Below are 15,270 nucleotides of genomic sequence, written 5' to 3'. Positions count from 1 at the left end.
TGTGCTTGGCCTGTGGTAGGTGTGCCCGTGTGCGGTTGCTGGGCCGCCGTGCTCGGGGAGCCACGCACCACGCCTCTTTCGAGGGTCCTGTCCAGTGGGTTTTGGCACATTGCATCGTCTGTCCTCAAATTGTGTTAGGATCTACGTAACGTAGTATTCTGCCATTTTAAGTCTCCAAGCCAGCGGCCTCTTGTGTGTCCACGCTGCTGTACAAGCGTCACTACTCTCTCAGACAGAAACTGCCCGCTGGGTGGTAACCTACCGTCCCCGTCCCGGCCCCAGAGAGCGTCCGTTCCGGGCTGGGCTACGAGCTTGCGTGATTGAGCTGCCCCTGGAACCGGACTCACGGCCGTTGTCCCCGTGTCGGCTCTTCCCTTGGGGTCACATTCGCGGGGCTCTCCCGTGTTGCGGGAGGTGTCAGGGCTGCTTTCCTCTTCAAGCGGGCACCGGGGCCGAGCTCCGGAGTGCCTGCCTGCGCCCGGCCCGCCAGCTCTGCGCCTGGGGGCGGAACGGCCGGATCTCGGGTGAGTCTGTGTCAGGGACCGCGCCGGTCACGTGGACGGTCCCGCCTTCTCCGTAAGATCAGGAGCTGATTTTCCATTTTTAAAGAGCAGTCGTACCGCTGAGTGGGAAATGGTCCTCGTGGTGGTTTTGATGTGCATTTCCTTGATGAGCAGCGACACGGGCCCCCGCATGCCGTCGGCCCATTTGTGTGTCGTCTTTGGGGAGATGCCGGCACGGGCACGTCCTTTACTTACCTCCGAACTGGGTTTTGGTTGTTGAGTTCCCGGTGTTCTTTATTTGCTCAGCGTTAATCCCTTGTTGGGCGCGTGATTGGTGACGTTTTCTCCTGTTCTGTGGGCTGCCTTTCACTCTCTTGGTAGTTTCCTTTGTACAAAAGTTTTCGATTTTGATAAAGTCTAACATATATTTTTCCCTTTCGAATTGCCTGTGCTTTTGGCGTCCTGCCCAGTGAGGGCCGGCAAGGCCGTGCCGTGCGGCAGTCTCCCCGCATTTTCTCCCAGGAGCTTCGCGGTTTAGCCCGCGGGGATGACGGATGTTCTGATGGTGGTCGGGTCTGGCTGATTCGAGGTGTGCTTACGGCTCTCCGGGCCGGCGGTCCCAGCCCTGGGCTGCCAGGGCGATGTCTCCGGCTGGCCTCCTGAGCGTCTTTCGGTCTTCGGTGCTGTGCATTTTTGCTTCACTTACTGGGGTGTTGAGAAGCCGCAGCTGGGTGTTAAACTGGGGACGTGCCAATTAGGACCCGCTAGTGAGGTGCAGAAGCCTCCTGCATGTGTCCGTGGGAGCCCCCCCAGCCTCCCAGTGACTGGTTTGGGGGACGGAGAATCCCAGGGTGACTTTGATGGAAGGCACAGCTGGGGCCACCCACACGAGGGCAGTGGGGTCACCAGATCTATCCCTGACACGTCCTAGGCCCAGGAGGTGTGAGCTGGGGGAAGGGGGTCCCCTGCTGCAGCAGATACAGAGCAAGGTCACCAGCACCTGTCACTTATTAGATGAGAGTGGACGAGAGCTCGCTAGCTTTTTAAGGGCTTAACTCCTAAGTGTTGGTTTTACAAGGTGCCCTGAGAAAGTGGAGCCGGACAGCACGGTGGGAATCCCAAGCGTGGGTCCTGCTGACAGGTCTGGACTGTGGGTGTGGGCAGGCGTGCCACCCCGTGAAATGCACGGGCAGCAGCTCAGAACTCAGGAGGCTCAGCTCAGAGCACCCGTGATGCTGTCCGGGGAAACAGAAGGGGTACGGACTGTGAAGCAGGGGTACCCTTAGGGGACAGCCTGTGGCCTCATGACGGGAAGCGTCCACTGTTGTGATCTTGTGGTCTGTTTTCTCTTAGCGACGACCGGGCGCACAAGGAGGACAGTGCCCTCGCCCGGTGGGTTGCGGACCCGGCCAACACCGCGTGGATGGAGAGTAGGTACCAAAGCCACCAAGAGCCGGGCGGGCCCCTCCCCCGCCCCCGTGTGTGTCTGTCGGGTTCTGCTGATCATCCCGTGGCCTCTTCAGGTCGAACGCTTTAGAAACATCTTCATTGACCCCAAGTACTGACTGGTGCTGTCGCGGCTCTCCGCGGCCCTCCTCTCCCTGCCGTGGAACCCCTCTGCTCACCCCATCCCTGCAAGCAGTTGTTCCTCGTTGGTTTCTTCCTCACACAGTGTCTGGGTTTTGCCGTGACCGTCCTCTGTTTGGGGACCAATGCTGTGACCCGGGCCCATAGTCAGCAAGTCACCGCGGGACATCAACCAGATAGGTTTTTCTGGATTCTCACTAAGATGCTTCTTCGTGCTACCGTTTTGAAAAGGGGATGGGGGCTGGGGGCCGGGTAAGCCAGCCGACCGGCCGATGGCAGACCGGATCTTCTGGTCCACGTGGGGTTTAGGAAGCGCAGCTATTTTTAACTACATGTGATTTTTAATTTTTAAAGAAAACTAAAGATGGTTTTTCTAATTATCTCTTTATTTTCCACTGGCTTACTAATTTCTGTGTCATTATTTTATATGATCAACTTCCAAGGAAGAATTGTCTTAACTTTATCCTAATTATTAAATTATCTTCCAGGATGTGTTGTTCTGGTTTTAATTATGACATTGTCGAACAAGGAACTTAGCATAAGTAGATGATTTTGCTAGGGGCTGCTAAATTGGGTTCATTACAGGATGAAATTAATATCTTCCAGTTCTCTAGAGAATTTATTTCCAAAGTAAAATTTGTCTGACTTTCCCTTTACTCGTTTTATTACATCAGAGGCAGCTAGTTAGAATAACGCACAGGTCAGGTGCGCTAAACTGTACCACAGTAAAAGAATCTGGGTATAACTTTTGATTCCCCACAAAACTTCCTGTCAGCCAGAGTCCCAGCTGGGTCAAGTAGCGTGTCATCCTTCATCCCAAGAAAACATCCTGTCCCAAAAGCAGGGGTCGTGCTCCCGTAGGTCTCACGAATTAGCCCTTACCAACTGACTTTCAGAGTAATTACAGCATCGTAGGAGACCGTGGTCGGTCCTAACAGTGTAAACTGTACTTGGTGAGTCGGGTCAGGTTTTCACGTGTCCCTCTTTGTATTCCAGATCCAGAAGAAGCCATTTATGATGACGTGCCAAGAGAGAATTCGGACTCCGAACCAGGTTTGAATTGTCTGTGATCAAGTTTTAGAGGGTTCAGTTATCAGTGTTCCCTTCTGGGTGTGAAAAAGCACTCGTCAGCCTGCACACAGTCTGTAGACACACAGCTTACGTGTGTTTCATGGTCGTGTTTTGTATGTTGTCTAGCGTCTCCTGGGTGCCATGCCGTGGATTATTGGTCTGCGCGCACAGGTGTGTGTGCTTCCATTATAGGCCTTTAATGAGGGTGATTGATGAACATAAAGGAGCAGAAAGAGTTAAAGATGTGAAAAATAGGAATGGAAATGTAAAAAAACGTGGAAGCTGTGAGTACCAGCACATACGTGATGAGTGACTTAGATGAGAAAATAGAAGAAAGGCGTCCTGATACTTTTCCAGAATTAAAGAGTGACGTAAGTTCTCAGATTGCAGAAATACAAAATCAAAGCCGGGTCCAGCCTGAATCCGTACCCTGGCCCGCACACAGCTCAGTCCCCAATTCCAGAACAGGAGTGTGTAAAAGAGTAAAACAAAGGCAATGTCAGACAGAGACTGGGGAGACCGAGACAGAGACTGGGGAGACTGACTGCTGGAGCCTAAAACGATTTCACGTTGCATTCCAAGGAGAAGGTGCTGAGCTTAACGAGCTGTCGAGAGAACAGAGAGCAGGCAGTGAGGAAGACGGCCCCGTGGTGGTGTTCCATCCCTGAGTGTGGCCACAGGGTGGGGCTAAAGCCCTGGGCAAGGCACCGGCCATCTGGGGAGGCGGGGGGCTGACCCTCGCTTCTGCCGTCTGTGCCTGTGCGTTTCTCAGCAACAGCGTGTGAATGATGATTGCGCATGTTTTTCGGTGATCGTTTGGGTCTGCATTTATGGGTGACCACTAAGAGAATAGAAGTGGGTTATTTAACTTCCAACCCAGTAGAGAAAAACGGAGTCTGGGCTGTAAGAAGCAAGAAAACGTAAAATAAGAAAGGATGGCGAATAGTATGAGAAAAGATGGTAGAATTAGTCCGAGGATTCTGCTCTTTATAGTAAAGATAAATTGAGTCCAGTTGGCCCTAAAAGAAAAAACCCAGATCTTGGGTTGGATAAATTCACAGTTCTAGGCACAGATTTTAATGACAGCTGAATGCGGACACAAAACATTTGTAAGTAAATGGATGGAAAAAGAAATACAAGTTCAATTCAAACTACATATCGTAGCCAGTATTACTCTCATCTACTGGACGTTCGTCTGTGAAATGTTAGGCGTAGAGCCCTTCCCAAGAGAGAACCGTAACCGTTCTAAACTTGTGTGCCCCTAACAAGACTGTCTCCAGTCGTATAAAGCAAAACATGCCTGAGATGGAATCGGCCGTAGTTGCGTACGTGATCGGAGCGGGAGAGTTTAAGAAAGCTCCTCCCCGTCCGTGGATACTGGATGTAGAGTAAGTGAACCGCAGAAGAGCGTGGTATACTGTCGACGGAAAGATCCCGTATAGAACCCTGGAGCTGATTGTTTCAGAACGCTCTTTTTTCCCAAACGCATGGAATATTTGTAAAAATTATATAGCATTCCTCAGAGCAATTGTGAGCGAATGCCAGAGAATTACTGTTCATGCCTCATTCTCTGATTTAAAAAAAAATCAATAAAAAGATATATTTGAATATTAAAAAATAACACTGATATCTAGCTCATAGACAAGGCTGAACACAGGATGGAAATTAAGAATATTTGACTTGAATAATAGTGAAAACATTACATAAATTTTTATGGGATACTTTAAAATAATGAATTATAGACACAGTGGCATTTGTTAATAACAGAAGAGAGGAAAATAATGAGCCAGCTTCCAACTCCGTTTTATATAAAAGAATAGCAGAGGGAACTCAGAGAAAATAGAAGAAAATAAAAATGGTAGCGGCACCTGGGTGGCTCGGTGGGTTAAGCCTCTGCCTCCAGCTCAGGTCATGATCTCAGGGTCCTGGGATCGAGCCCCGCGTCGGGCTCTCTGCTCAGTGGGAAGCCTGCTTCCCCCCTACCCCCCTGCCTGCCTCTCTGCCTGCTTGTGATCGCTCTCTCTCGCAAATAAATAAATAAAATCTTTTTAAATAAAAATGCTAGCAGCAGACGTGATAAACAGAAAACAGAGAATGGAAAGTTATCAGCATAATGAAAGAAGAGTTCTGTAAAAGTAATCTGAAAGTCGACAAGCCTCCGGTAGTGTTGGGAAGAAAGGGCGTTCCTGGGCAGAGAGCGGCAGAGAGGGAAGGAAAGTGGACCAGCAGAAGCTCATGAGCATCATGAACGGGGTCTGGAAACGACGTGCTATCCTTCAGGTGAAACACTCGGCCTGCATCTGACGTAGAAAACATTGATGCATAATGACTCCCGATCTAGAATTAATTGCTTAACTGATGGGCCAGACAGCCCGCCGAGACCCGGGTCCTCGTCCCAGAGGGGCTCCACCATCAGGTGACAGGCAGTTCCTCTGCTCTACACGCAGGCCCAGTGGACCGTAGAGGACAGGAGCAGGTCACTCCTGAGGGTCTCAGTAGGAGCTTAGAATCCCCTTCCCGCAAAGGGGCGATGCTGAACACCCTAATGAAAATGTAAAGAAATAAAACCCAGCAGTGTCCCAACAGACCAGCAAAAGCCCACCTTAGCCCTTTAGACTTGTCTCGGGGGTTTATGGATCCCTTAACATTGGCAGGTTCTTTGACCATCTTTTCCACAGGACCAGACGAACGGACATAAACCTTACCCTCATCTCAAGACATGCTTAAAATGCACTTGATAGGATTCAGTCAGTGTTAAAAGCTCCTAATAGGAGGCAACGTCCTCAGGCTAAGAAAGGACGTGTTCTTGTAGTCACGTGTCCTTGTAATCTACATCCAGCTAAACGGTGAGTTAAAACCCGTGGAACTTTATTCATTCCGCCCTGTGTTGGGACGCTGTCACACGCTGAGCACTGATGCAGGTTCAGCCAACTCGTCCCTGCCCTCCAGATTCCTACGTCCAGGGAGAGACACACTTAACATTTGGGCCCCTTCAGAAATCGAACTGCAGTGTTTTCTGAAGGAGTGTGCAGGCAGGTATTTTATTTAAATGCACGCTGCAAATGAGGTGGGAATTAAAGACTGGTTTCTGCAAAAACAAGCTTGAAATTTATTTTTGGGTAATTTGTGCGTCCAGGTAGGCCCTTCCCAACCCAGACGGAGTGACCTGGGGCCTCCCAAAACCAAAACGCCAGCCAGAGGTCTACCAGTAGTCTCCCTAGTGAGGGTGCCAGCCGTTCCGGGTAGAGCCAGCCGCGTCCCTGTGAGGACAGTGCCGTGCAGGGCGCCGACGTGTATGGTGTGTGTGCTTTAAGTCCCACGTCAGCCAGCACCCTCCCTTGTTAGGATCACAGAAGGTCCTGGTCCCCTCAGTGGCCCTTTGCTCTTTGCTTATTAAATGTTTGGTGCCACAAATATTTTGAAAAAAAACAAAAAACAAAAACCACTTCAGTAAGACCTAGCTAATGTGTAGATGGTGATACAAACTGGTGGTTCCCTGGCAGGTGTGTTTTCTGGAAAAATTCTTGCCCATGTCAAGGACACGTGTGTAAGGGTGCTTGTCTGTGGCACGATTTGTAAAGAGCAGAAGAGGCGGGGAACACAGTGGCCCCACACCGGGGGAAAGGGTCCGTATATGGCAGTGAATTCTTACAGCAGACATTGTGCTGCAGTTAAAAATGAGTAAATGACATATATATACATATATTTACAAACACACACGCTTAAAAGTAGGGTTGAGCAAAAAGCAAGACCCCCAGGGGTGGGGTGCAGGTACGCTTACATTGGATGGGCACCTCTGAGGTCAGTGGATGCCCGTGGGCCGGGACTGCTTTGTGCTGACCTGGGGGAGGGCACAGGGCTCTGGCCATGTGTGGGTCGCTTTGTGCTGCTGCCTCCGTGGGAGCAGGCGCTGCCATGGCGTGGATGGGGCCCGCAGACTGGCCTGCTCCATGGTGCTCTTTGGTGCACATAAAGTGTTTGGTAATTAAACATGTTCCGTGAAGATGGCACTAGATATTTGAGGTTCCCTGGAAGTATAATTGCAGGATTCAGGCTGCCCGGGACCTCGGCTGTCTGGTGAACTGCAGACACACAGATGTGTCTGAGGGAGAGCGGAGGCCCACGTGTTTTGTGCGAAATACGGCCTTTGAGGGTGAAGTTCCGTCGCAGCCCTGGGAGGACCCTCACGCGGAGTGTGACCAGCGGCCCTCAGTTTGCCCCGGGGCTGGGGGCTCACGGGGGCTCACGACCCCTCACGCCGCTGCCCCGTCCCTGCGGTGCTGCGCTGGCCCTGGGGGTCTGACACGCCTCCCACCCCAGCTCTCGAGGCTAGGGTGAAGCCGCCCACACGCACAGACCCTAACGAGCCGATTCTGCGTTTCGTATTTTGCTGTGGCCTGTTCGCCCTCAGAGGAGATGGTCTACGACGACGTGGAGAACGGCGAGGAAGGCGGGAACAGCTCGGCGGAGTGCGGCTGGAGCTCCAGCGAGTTCGAAAGCTACGAGGAGCAGAGTGACTCCGAGTGCAGGAACGGGGTCCCCAGGTCCTTCCTGCGCAGCAACCACAGAAAGCAAGTATGTGTTGGGGCTGTGGGGGGGCAGCTCAGCGCCATGCGCCGTCAGCACGAGGGCACGTTTGCACCCGTCACGTGTCGCTGCTTCCGATGCGGCCCACTTAGCGTGGGGAAGGTGCAAGCGGGAGTGAAAGGGGCCCCGGCTTGCGTCTTGAGCGTAGCCGCGGCGGGTGTTCTCAGAGACACACGGAGAGGCCTCGGGGACCACTGCCCGCATCACCTGTGTTGTGCACAGACGGTCACGGCGCGCTGGGCACGCAGACGGCCTCGGTGTCTGTGAGACGCCCGTGCTGCCGAAGGACAGAGCCCCAGAGCGGCCTCCTCCTGTCCGGAGGGGAGCGTGTGCGCATGTGCACGTGCACGTGTGCGCGAGTGCCTCCTGGGGGTCTGGGGAGGAACTTCAAGGGTCAGTGTGAAATCCGGAGCTGGGCGGTGGTCCGCGGTGGCCCTGGACGCGCTCGGTTGGGCGGACCCTCTTCCTGAGATGCGTGGTCTCGTGGTGGTGGCTGTGCCGTTGGGGAAAGGGGTGAAGGGCGCTCATGGCCGTGTCCGCAGCTGCCCGTGCCGCCCGTGTGAGGCCGCGCGTCAGGCCGCAGGCACGCGGAGGCAGCCCGATTCCGTGCGCACCCGCCTCTCTGGCCTAGGGCCGGGGTTAGGAGAGGAGAGCGCGCTGCAGCTCCCCGCTGGCGGCGGCCGGATCACGCGCGGCCGACGGGCCTCTCACGCGCTCTCTGAGCCGAGCCCGCCTGCCTTGCCCACTGGGTTCCCTTGCCCACGCCCCGAAGCGCAGAGGGAGCGGCTGCTGCGCAGCAGGTGGCTCTCGAGTGCGGGATGACCATGGGGCATCCTCCTCCCTCCCTGCCCAAGCTTGGCCACGTCGTGGGGCGGCCGGCGGCACGGCCAGCAGGAGGGACGGGCTGATCTCGTTCTGAGTCGTGATTTTAGAGCGGCTCGCTGAGTGCTCTTGTGCTTGACAAGTCAGCTCAGGGAGGCTTTAGTGAACATTTGCATCAGGCGTCTTTTCCTGGGTCGACACGGGAAGCGTTGGCGGAGAAGCCCCGAAGCCTCGGTTTCTGTATCGGAGGTGCGCGACCGCGTGGGCAGTGCCTGCAGGAGTCCTGCCCTCCCCTGGCCGAGACGACGTGACGTCAGTTGGAGACTTAGAAGTCTGTGCTGCCCGTTCCCAAATCACGACACCCTGTATGTAGGGCAGTCTTGAACTCGGGTACCTTCTGCCTTGGTGCTGACCCAGAAGAATAATTTTATACCTTTTCTACTTGCATGTTGGGTCATTTTAATGTCCTCAGAATGCACAGGAATGAGGTCCCAGAGTCTTCGGTGCCCGTGTTCGCTTTTGTCTGGCGTAAAAAAGTCCCCAGTCTGGCTCCTTCTTCCCCCACATTTGTAGCTCTCGGGGGTCGCTGGACCAGAACTAGGGGCTCCCCGTGGGGCGCGGGGTCCCCGGACGCCGCCGCCGCGTCCTGCCAGCGTAAGACTGTGTCTCAGGACGGGAAGGCGTGCGTTTGTGAACAGCTTGTGTCTCTTTGTGCTGTAGCTCTCCCATGACCTAGCCCGTTTCAAGGAGCACTATGAGAGCAAGATGAGAGCTTTGATGGCCACCGCGGTGGGGGCCGCAGAGATTCAGCAGCTAAAGCAGAGGCACGAACGGAAGGTAGGGCGGCTCGTGCTTTCACCAGCTGCGTGGGTCACGCGTGTTCGGAAACAGGCCAGGCTTCCCGGGGAGGCCGCACGGCCGCGACGTCGGCCCTTCCTAACCATCCCTGGTTCCCAAAGTGTGGTCCTCGGCTCCAGAGGCCACCACGGCCCGCGGAGGGGCTCCCACTGTTCCTGAATCGCTCTTTACCCTCCCTCCTGTCTGGTTCTCTTACACGCAGACCGGAGTGTCCCCCAGGCTCCGTGGGGTGTCACCCCCCGCCCGGCCCCCAGCCTGGCCTGACCGGCATCCTCCCTCCCACACATATGCAGCCGCGCCGCCTGTCGGGCCGTTTGGGAACTACAGGGATTTTCCCTGGACGTGCTACTTCCACGACCCAGAGCAGGTTTATTGTTATTTCTAAACGAGTGTTCATTGAAGCTTGATATTTTTCTCAACGTTAACTCTCCGTCCAGTCAATGTAGACCCGTGAGGGCTGGGTGGACAGAGCTCATGGGCCCTCATTACTTTTACGAGTCTAAAGGGCCCCCGAGACCCAGGGGCTCAGGAGCTGCTGGGTTTGAGCGAGGTGGCGGCCGTCCCCGGAGCTGTGTTTTAAAAGGGCACGGTCAAGTACTGCTCACGTCCCCGTCCCGCGTCCTGGTCTGTCCATGAGTGTCAAGTGACATCTAACTCAAAACAGACGTTCACCTAAAAGTGTCTTCCATGAGAGTCGCTGCTTGATTCTGGAGCATTCTTGTGTCATGGGCCTCCCGGAGCAGGAGCAGGAGCAGGAGCCTTGGGCTGGTTCCTGTGCAGAATGTAAGGCAGCAGGTCACGTGGGAGCGTCAGGGGCCTGGCGCGATTCCCCAGAGAATCGTGAGCTCAGTCATTGGTCACGGGGGAGGCGTGATGGAGGCCAGCTTGGTCGAGGAGTTTGGAAGCAGGTGCGCCGGTAGGGAGTGGTCCGGGTGAGCAGAATGGCTTTGGGAGCAGGGAGTGATGCCGTGGTATGTAGTTGGGGCCAGGCCAGGCTGACCCCCTTCATCCAGAAAGAGGCAGACGTGAGGATGGGTTGGGGGCCCTGGCTCGGCTTCCGGACTGCTGGCACGGGCATTGCGGTGCCCTAGGTGCTGGGGCTTCGCTGCTGCTTGAGGACTAGGTGCCGTGCAGGCTGGTCCCCTTCAGTCGTCTGTTTGCAGTTCTCTGATTCTTGTCCGGGGGCCCCTGACCGGGGTCTGGTAAAGATCGAGGCTTAGCAGTCCGGCACGGGGTAAGAAGGGGGCGGTCTGGGAAGGCGGTCTGGGTCGGGAGACGAAGCAGAGGCGCCCCACAGGCAGACGAGCCGTGGGGGTCGTGAGCAGGAGGTCCCAGCAGCCAACACAGGGGAGGTGGTGCGGCGGTGAAGGGCACGTCCCCAGGAGGGGAGACCCGATGCGGGAGTCAGAGGGGCTGCGGTGGCCGTGCCCTGAGGTGGCTGGAGCAGGGTCCCGCCTGGCGAGTGTGGACAGGGCTTGGCTGCAGCTGGTCGAGGCTCGGGGAACTAGAAGACAGTCGGGGGCAGCCGGGGTCACAGTGCGTGTCCGATACCAGTGCATGCCCCGGGGAGGCACCCAGGCTGTGGCGATCGGCCCCAGGGGCAGGGAGCTGGAGACAGGGTCGCAGTGTGTCTAGTGTTGGGGGAGTCGGTGGGAGGACCAGGGCGGCGGGCAGTGTGGAGGTCCCCTGGACCGGACGCTGGCTTGTGTGGAGGGGACATCTGGGTTTCTCTGAAAGAATCCCTGGGAGCCCAGTGGTGAGTACCTTGATCTCAAGAGTTTTCAGGAACAAGGAAGGTGAGAAGGCAGAGCGGCTGGTCGTGGCCCAGAGCCCCAACGACCGCTGTGTGCTGCTGGGCTCTGGGTTCAGGGAACCAGAACCTCTACACGGCGCTCTGGTGGGAAGTGGGGTTCTGGCTTCCCACGGGCTGTCCTCCCGCTGTGACCGCTCACGCAGCCTGTGTGCACCCCTGAGCCGATGGCCCTGCCTCCCGGGGAGCTCAGCAGACAGCCGTGGGCTGTGTCCTGCGTGTGCTGGGACCTGGGCCCTCTGCGTGACTCTGTGCCTCCGATGCCTGTGGGGCTGTGAGTCGTCCCCGGAGCTCTGGGATCGGCCTTGCACGCGGCGGGAGGAGGAGGGGCTGCTAGTCCAGTTCGCTTTTCTTTCTTTTCTATTAAACACACAAAACATGGCCCAGGCCATGCGTGCACACACGCACGCGCATGCACAATCGCACACAATCGCACGCGCACGCACACGCACGTGCATGCACGCGCACGCACCGCCAGCGAGCTCTCCCCGATCACAGAGCCGACCCGAGGGGACGTTTTAATTCTTGACAGTATTCTTTTACAATAAAAGCAGCAAGTCGATTCCGCGGCCGCTCACGGGTTCCCTCCTCCGGCAGGTGCAGAGGCTCATGAAGGCCGCCAGGGAGGGCACGAAGGACGGGCTGCAGAAGACCCGGGCCGCGGTGCGGAGGGGCCGCTCCCTCATCCGGACCAGGTCCTTCCTGGCTGCAGGTGGGGACCCCGCGCCGGGCAGGGCGACGGTCTGCGGGACCCCCGAGGCGGGTGGCTCTGGGTCCGGTGCGTGCCTGGCCCGGCGACCTGAGTCACCCGAGCTGCGAAGCGGAAGACGGGACTGAGTTGGTGGCTCTTACGCTGGGCGAGGTCGTGAGGAGGCGGGAGCGTTTAACCCATCCCGCGCCCCCGACGCCGTGGCCCTGGGACGGATCCGTGGAACCCGAGGCGGGGTCCGGATACCAGAAGGTTCTGTTTCTGTTTCTTGTTAAGACTCTATTATTTAAGGTCAAGTTTAGATTCACAGCAGCCCTGAGCAGAGGCCGCAGAGATGTTCTGTGTACAGCCTCCTCCACCAGAGCCCCCGGCCCCAGCAGCCACATCACCGAGGTGCGTTTGTCACCTCTGATGAGGCCACGCAGCTTCCGTCCAACATGCCGCGTTCTGTGGGTTTGGACACAGGCCGGTGGCCGGTGCCCGCCATTACCGGGCCATGCAGAGGGGCATCATGCCCTAAGAATCTCCTGTGCTCCGCCGGCTGCCTTATCTCTCCGTGCGCCGCACGCCCGGCGGCCTCTGCTCTTGTCACTGTCTCTGTGGCTTCGTGTCCCCAGATTGTCAGAGTCGGAGCCCGGCCGTGTGCAGACACCTCACACCGACGCCCTTCACGTGGGCACACGTCTGTGAGGCGCCCCCACGTCAGTTTGTGACTCGAAGGCTTTTTCTCTGCAGCGCTGGACACGACCCACTCCGGGTGGACCACAGTTAATGTGTCCGTCACCTCCCGAAGGGATTCTTGGCGTCGCCAAGCCCGGGCCGTCGGGAGCCGGCCGCTGGGAGCTCCCGTGGCAGGCCTGTGTGGGCCCAAGTTTTCAAGTCCTTTGGGTCAGGATCGAGGACTGTTGGTCGGACTGTGTCACCTTCTGTGAGAAGGCACCCGACTGTCCTCCAGAGTGGCTGTGCCCCGGCAGCCCGGCCGTTCACGGGGGCTCCGCAGCTCCGCACTCTGACTGGCCCGGGGTGAGGCCCTCGCTGCGGACGTGAGCCCTACTCGCAGGGGTGTGGACTCCGCGGGCTTTTGCTGTCTCCTTACGGACACTTCTGCGCAGCCGGGTGTGGAGCTGTGAGTTCCGTGGTCTCTGGGCTCCCGCTGCTGTTCTGGTCTGCAGCCGGCACAGCCGAGTGTTTAGAGATGCGCCGAGTTCCGGTCCAAGCGCTTTGCTGTGGTGGGAGCTCTGCTTCCCGGAGCGCAGGGCCGAGTCCGGAAGGACGCCGAGTCTGCCTTAGCTTCCGCTGGCGACCGAGCGCGGGCTCTCCGCGGGCCTTCGCTCTCAGTGCGGCGCTGCCTAGGTCAACACGTGGAGGGATTCAGAGGTGTTCAGAGGACACGACTGCCTTTTAAAATTTTACTACCACGTATTGAAAATTTTAGGTGTCGACGGACGCTGTGCTCCTCGGGTGGGAAGGGTATTTTCTGGGCACGTCCAAGTTTCCATTCACCCATGGCCCGATGGAACCTGAGCACGGAAAACCAAAGTGCCCAAAGCCGGGATTCGATGGGTTTTGTTGTCACCATGCTGTCGCGTTATGACCGTTTCTGATTTCTTTTTAAGATCACAGATCCTGTCTTGAAGAGGAGCAGAATTTATTTATCGATGTTGACTGCAAACATCCGGAAGCTGTCCTCACCCCCATGCCTGAGGGTCTGTCTCAGCAGCAGGTAGGGTGGGGGGCTGTGCCGGCTGCTCACCGAGCTTGGTGTCTCCCCGTCAGACCCCTGCTGTCCCCTGCCTGCGGCCCCCGTGGGGCCTGGACGCGGTGTCCCTGGCCCACGAGCGTTTGGGGCACCACTGCCAGAGTAAGCGGGAGACGGGTGTGGGTGCGATTTATACCGGTTCTGACGGGCGACTTTAGCTAGAGACGCTGGGCGAGCGTCGGCAAATGGCGCGGACGTAGGCCCCGCACGCAGACTTCCATAACCGATGAAGTCCGCGGGGTGTCTGCGATTTTAGCCTCTGGAAACAGGTAGCAGAGGGAAGAAAACACGGTGGTGTCTGTTAATGATCCCTGGGTAAAAGGAAGAGAAATCTCCAGAGCAGAGTGTGGAGTGGAGCTGGAGGTTCCAGGGGTCCTTGGGCTGGTCTCCGTGGGGTCAGTGTGATGCCCGTCGTGGGGACACGCAACATGAGGTAGACACATGTGCACAGTGGTGTGGGACGGAGCGGTGTGGTGACCGTGCTGGGGTCGCAGCCTGGACAAAGAGCCACACTGGGCGGATGTCTGTGGCCATCAGCCGTCCCCAGACTAGGAAGCAAACATCCCACGGAGTTGAAGGTGAGCCTGAGCGTGGGGCTGGCAGGCCGAGGAGGCGTGTCCGTGGGTCATGCGGCCCCGTGAGCGCGTTGGCAGCGGAGGAAGACCCGGGGACAGCGGCGGCTGCGTGTCACCAAGTCCTCGCACATCCGTCCGTGTCACGCACACGTCCCGCGGGAGGTCGCCGGGGCTCCCAGGAGGCCGGCGGTAGGGGTGACGCCGTGCCCTGGGCACCGTATGGCCCCACACCTGGGCCAAGTCTCTGATCCCCAAACCTAAAACCTTCAATCCTGAGTCTGTTGGTTGGGTGAGCCATAAACGCCCTGCTCTCTGCGGTGCTCCCTGGGGACGAGCGGCTGCGATTCCCGCGCAGCAGGTGCCGGCCGGCCCCGTTCGTGGCTCACCCACCGCTGTCCAGCCTCACCAGCTGGAGAGAGGACCTGAGTTCTTGACAACACCTTCCGTGTCCCTTTGAGGTCTGTCTGCCTGGGTTCCCTCACCCACTCTTATGCCGTGTGGGGCTCTGGCCACTGATGGGGTCTCCATGCTCATTCCTGGGGGGATACAGTGTGACTGGGACTTGGGTCCCCTTGTCGGAGGACACGGGGTCCAGTGGAGAGGGATGAAGCAGCGCCCTCCGTGGCAGCAGGCACAGGTTGGGCACCGTGACGTAGCCGGGGACGGCTGTGCAGGGGACGTGGGGTCTGGCCTCTCCGAGTTCTCTCGGGACTGTTAAAAATGTCTGTAGTTTCCTGGGTTTGACCCCAGATTTCTACCTGAGGAGACTTGGAGCGTCTGGGAATCTGAATTCAGGGGAAGGGACGGTGGAGACAGGCCGCTGCTCGTCCGGGGAGTGACTGGGCGGTGGGGTCTGGCCTTCCTCGTGGTGCTCAGACTCCTGACCGCGGGGGCCTCTCTCCACCCCAGACCTTCCACGCCGAGTGCGGCCCTGACCTCCTTGCGTGCCCGAGGAGCACTGGTTTCTGTCTTAGCTTTGTGGGTTTGAA

The 15,270-nt window shown here is 57.3% G+C and overlaps 1 protein-coding gene and 1 long non-coding RNA gene across 8 annotated transcripts in view; both read left to right on the top strand.

Annotated features, from left to right (window-relative positions):
* ARHGEF10 (Rho guanine nucleotide exchange factor 10) overlaps positions 1-15,270 on the top strand; it is an 83,952-nt gene that overhangs the window by 26,302 nt on the left and 42,380 nt on the right. For 5 of the 7 annotated variants that reach the window (XM_082715280.1, XM_082715279.1, XM_082715283.1 and 2 more), the window contains 6 exons: positions 1,857-1,933; positions 3,087-3,143; positions 7,573-7,736; positions 9,291-9,407; positions 11,836-11,950; positions 13,564-13,670. In XM_082715280.1, coding sequence (XP_082571406.1) covers positions 1,857-1,933; positions 3,087-3,143; positions 7,573-7,736; positions 9,291-9,407; positions 11,836-11,950; positions 13,564-13,670 — 637 coding nt within the window. The remainder of the gene's footprint in view (positions 1-1,856; positions 1,934-3,086; positions 3,144-7,572; positions 7,737-9,290; positions 9,408-11,835; positions 11,951-13,563; positions 13,671-15,270) is intronic. The other 2 variants (XM_082715285.1, XM_082715281.1) reach the window with 1 other exon arrangement.
* LOC309855224 lies at positions 3,790-6,604 on the top strand. Its single transcript, XR_014306680.1, has 2 exons — positions 3,790-6,007; positions 6,111-6,604. It is a non-coding gene; the product is annotated as an uncharacterized lncRNA (long non-coding RNA).

The sequence above is a fragment of the Mustela nivalis genome (genome assembly GCF_964662115.1).
Source record: "Mustela nivalis genome assembly, chromosome: 20".
Taxonomy (NCBI): Eukaryota; Metazoa; Chordata; class Mammalia; order Carnivora; family Mustelidae; genus Mustela; species Mustela nivalis.
Note: the sequence above shows the minus strand (reverse complement) of the source record. Positions and strands in the feature narration are given on the sequence as shown.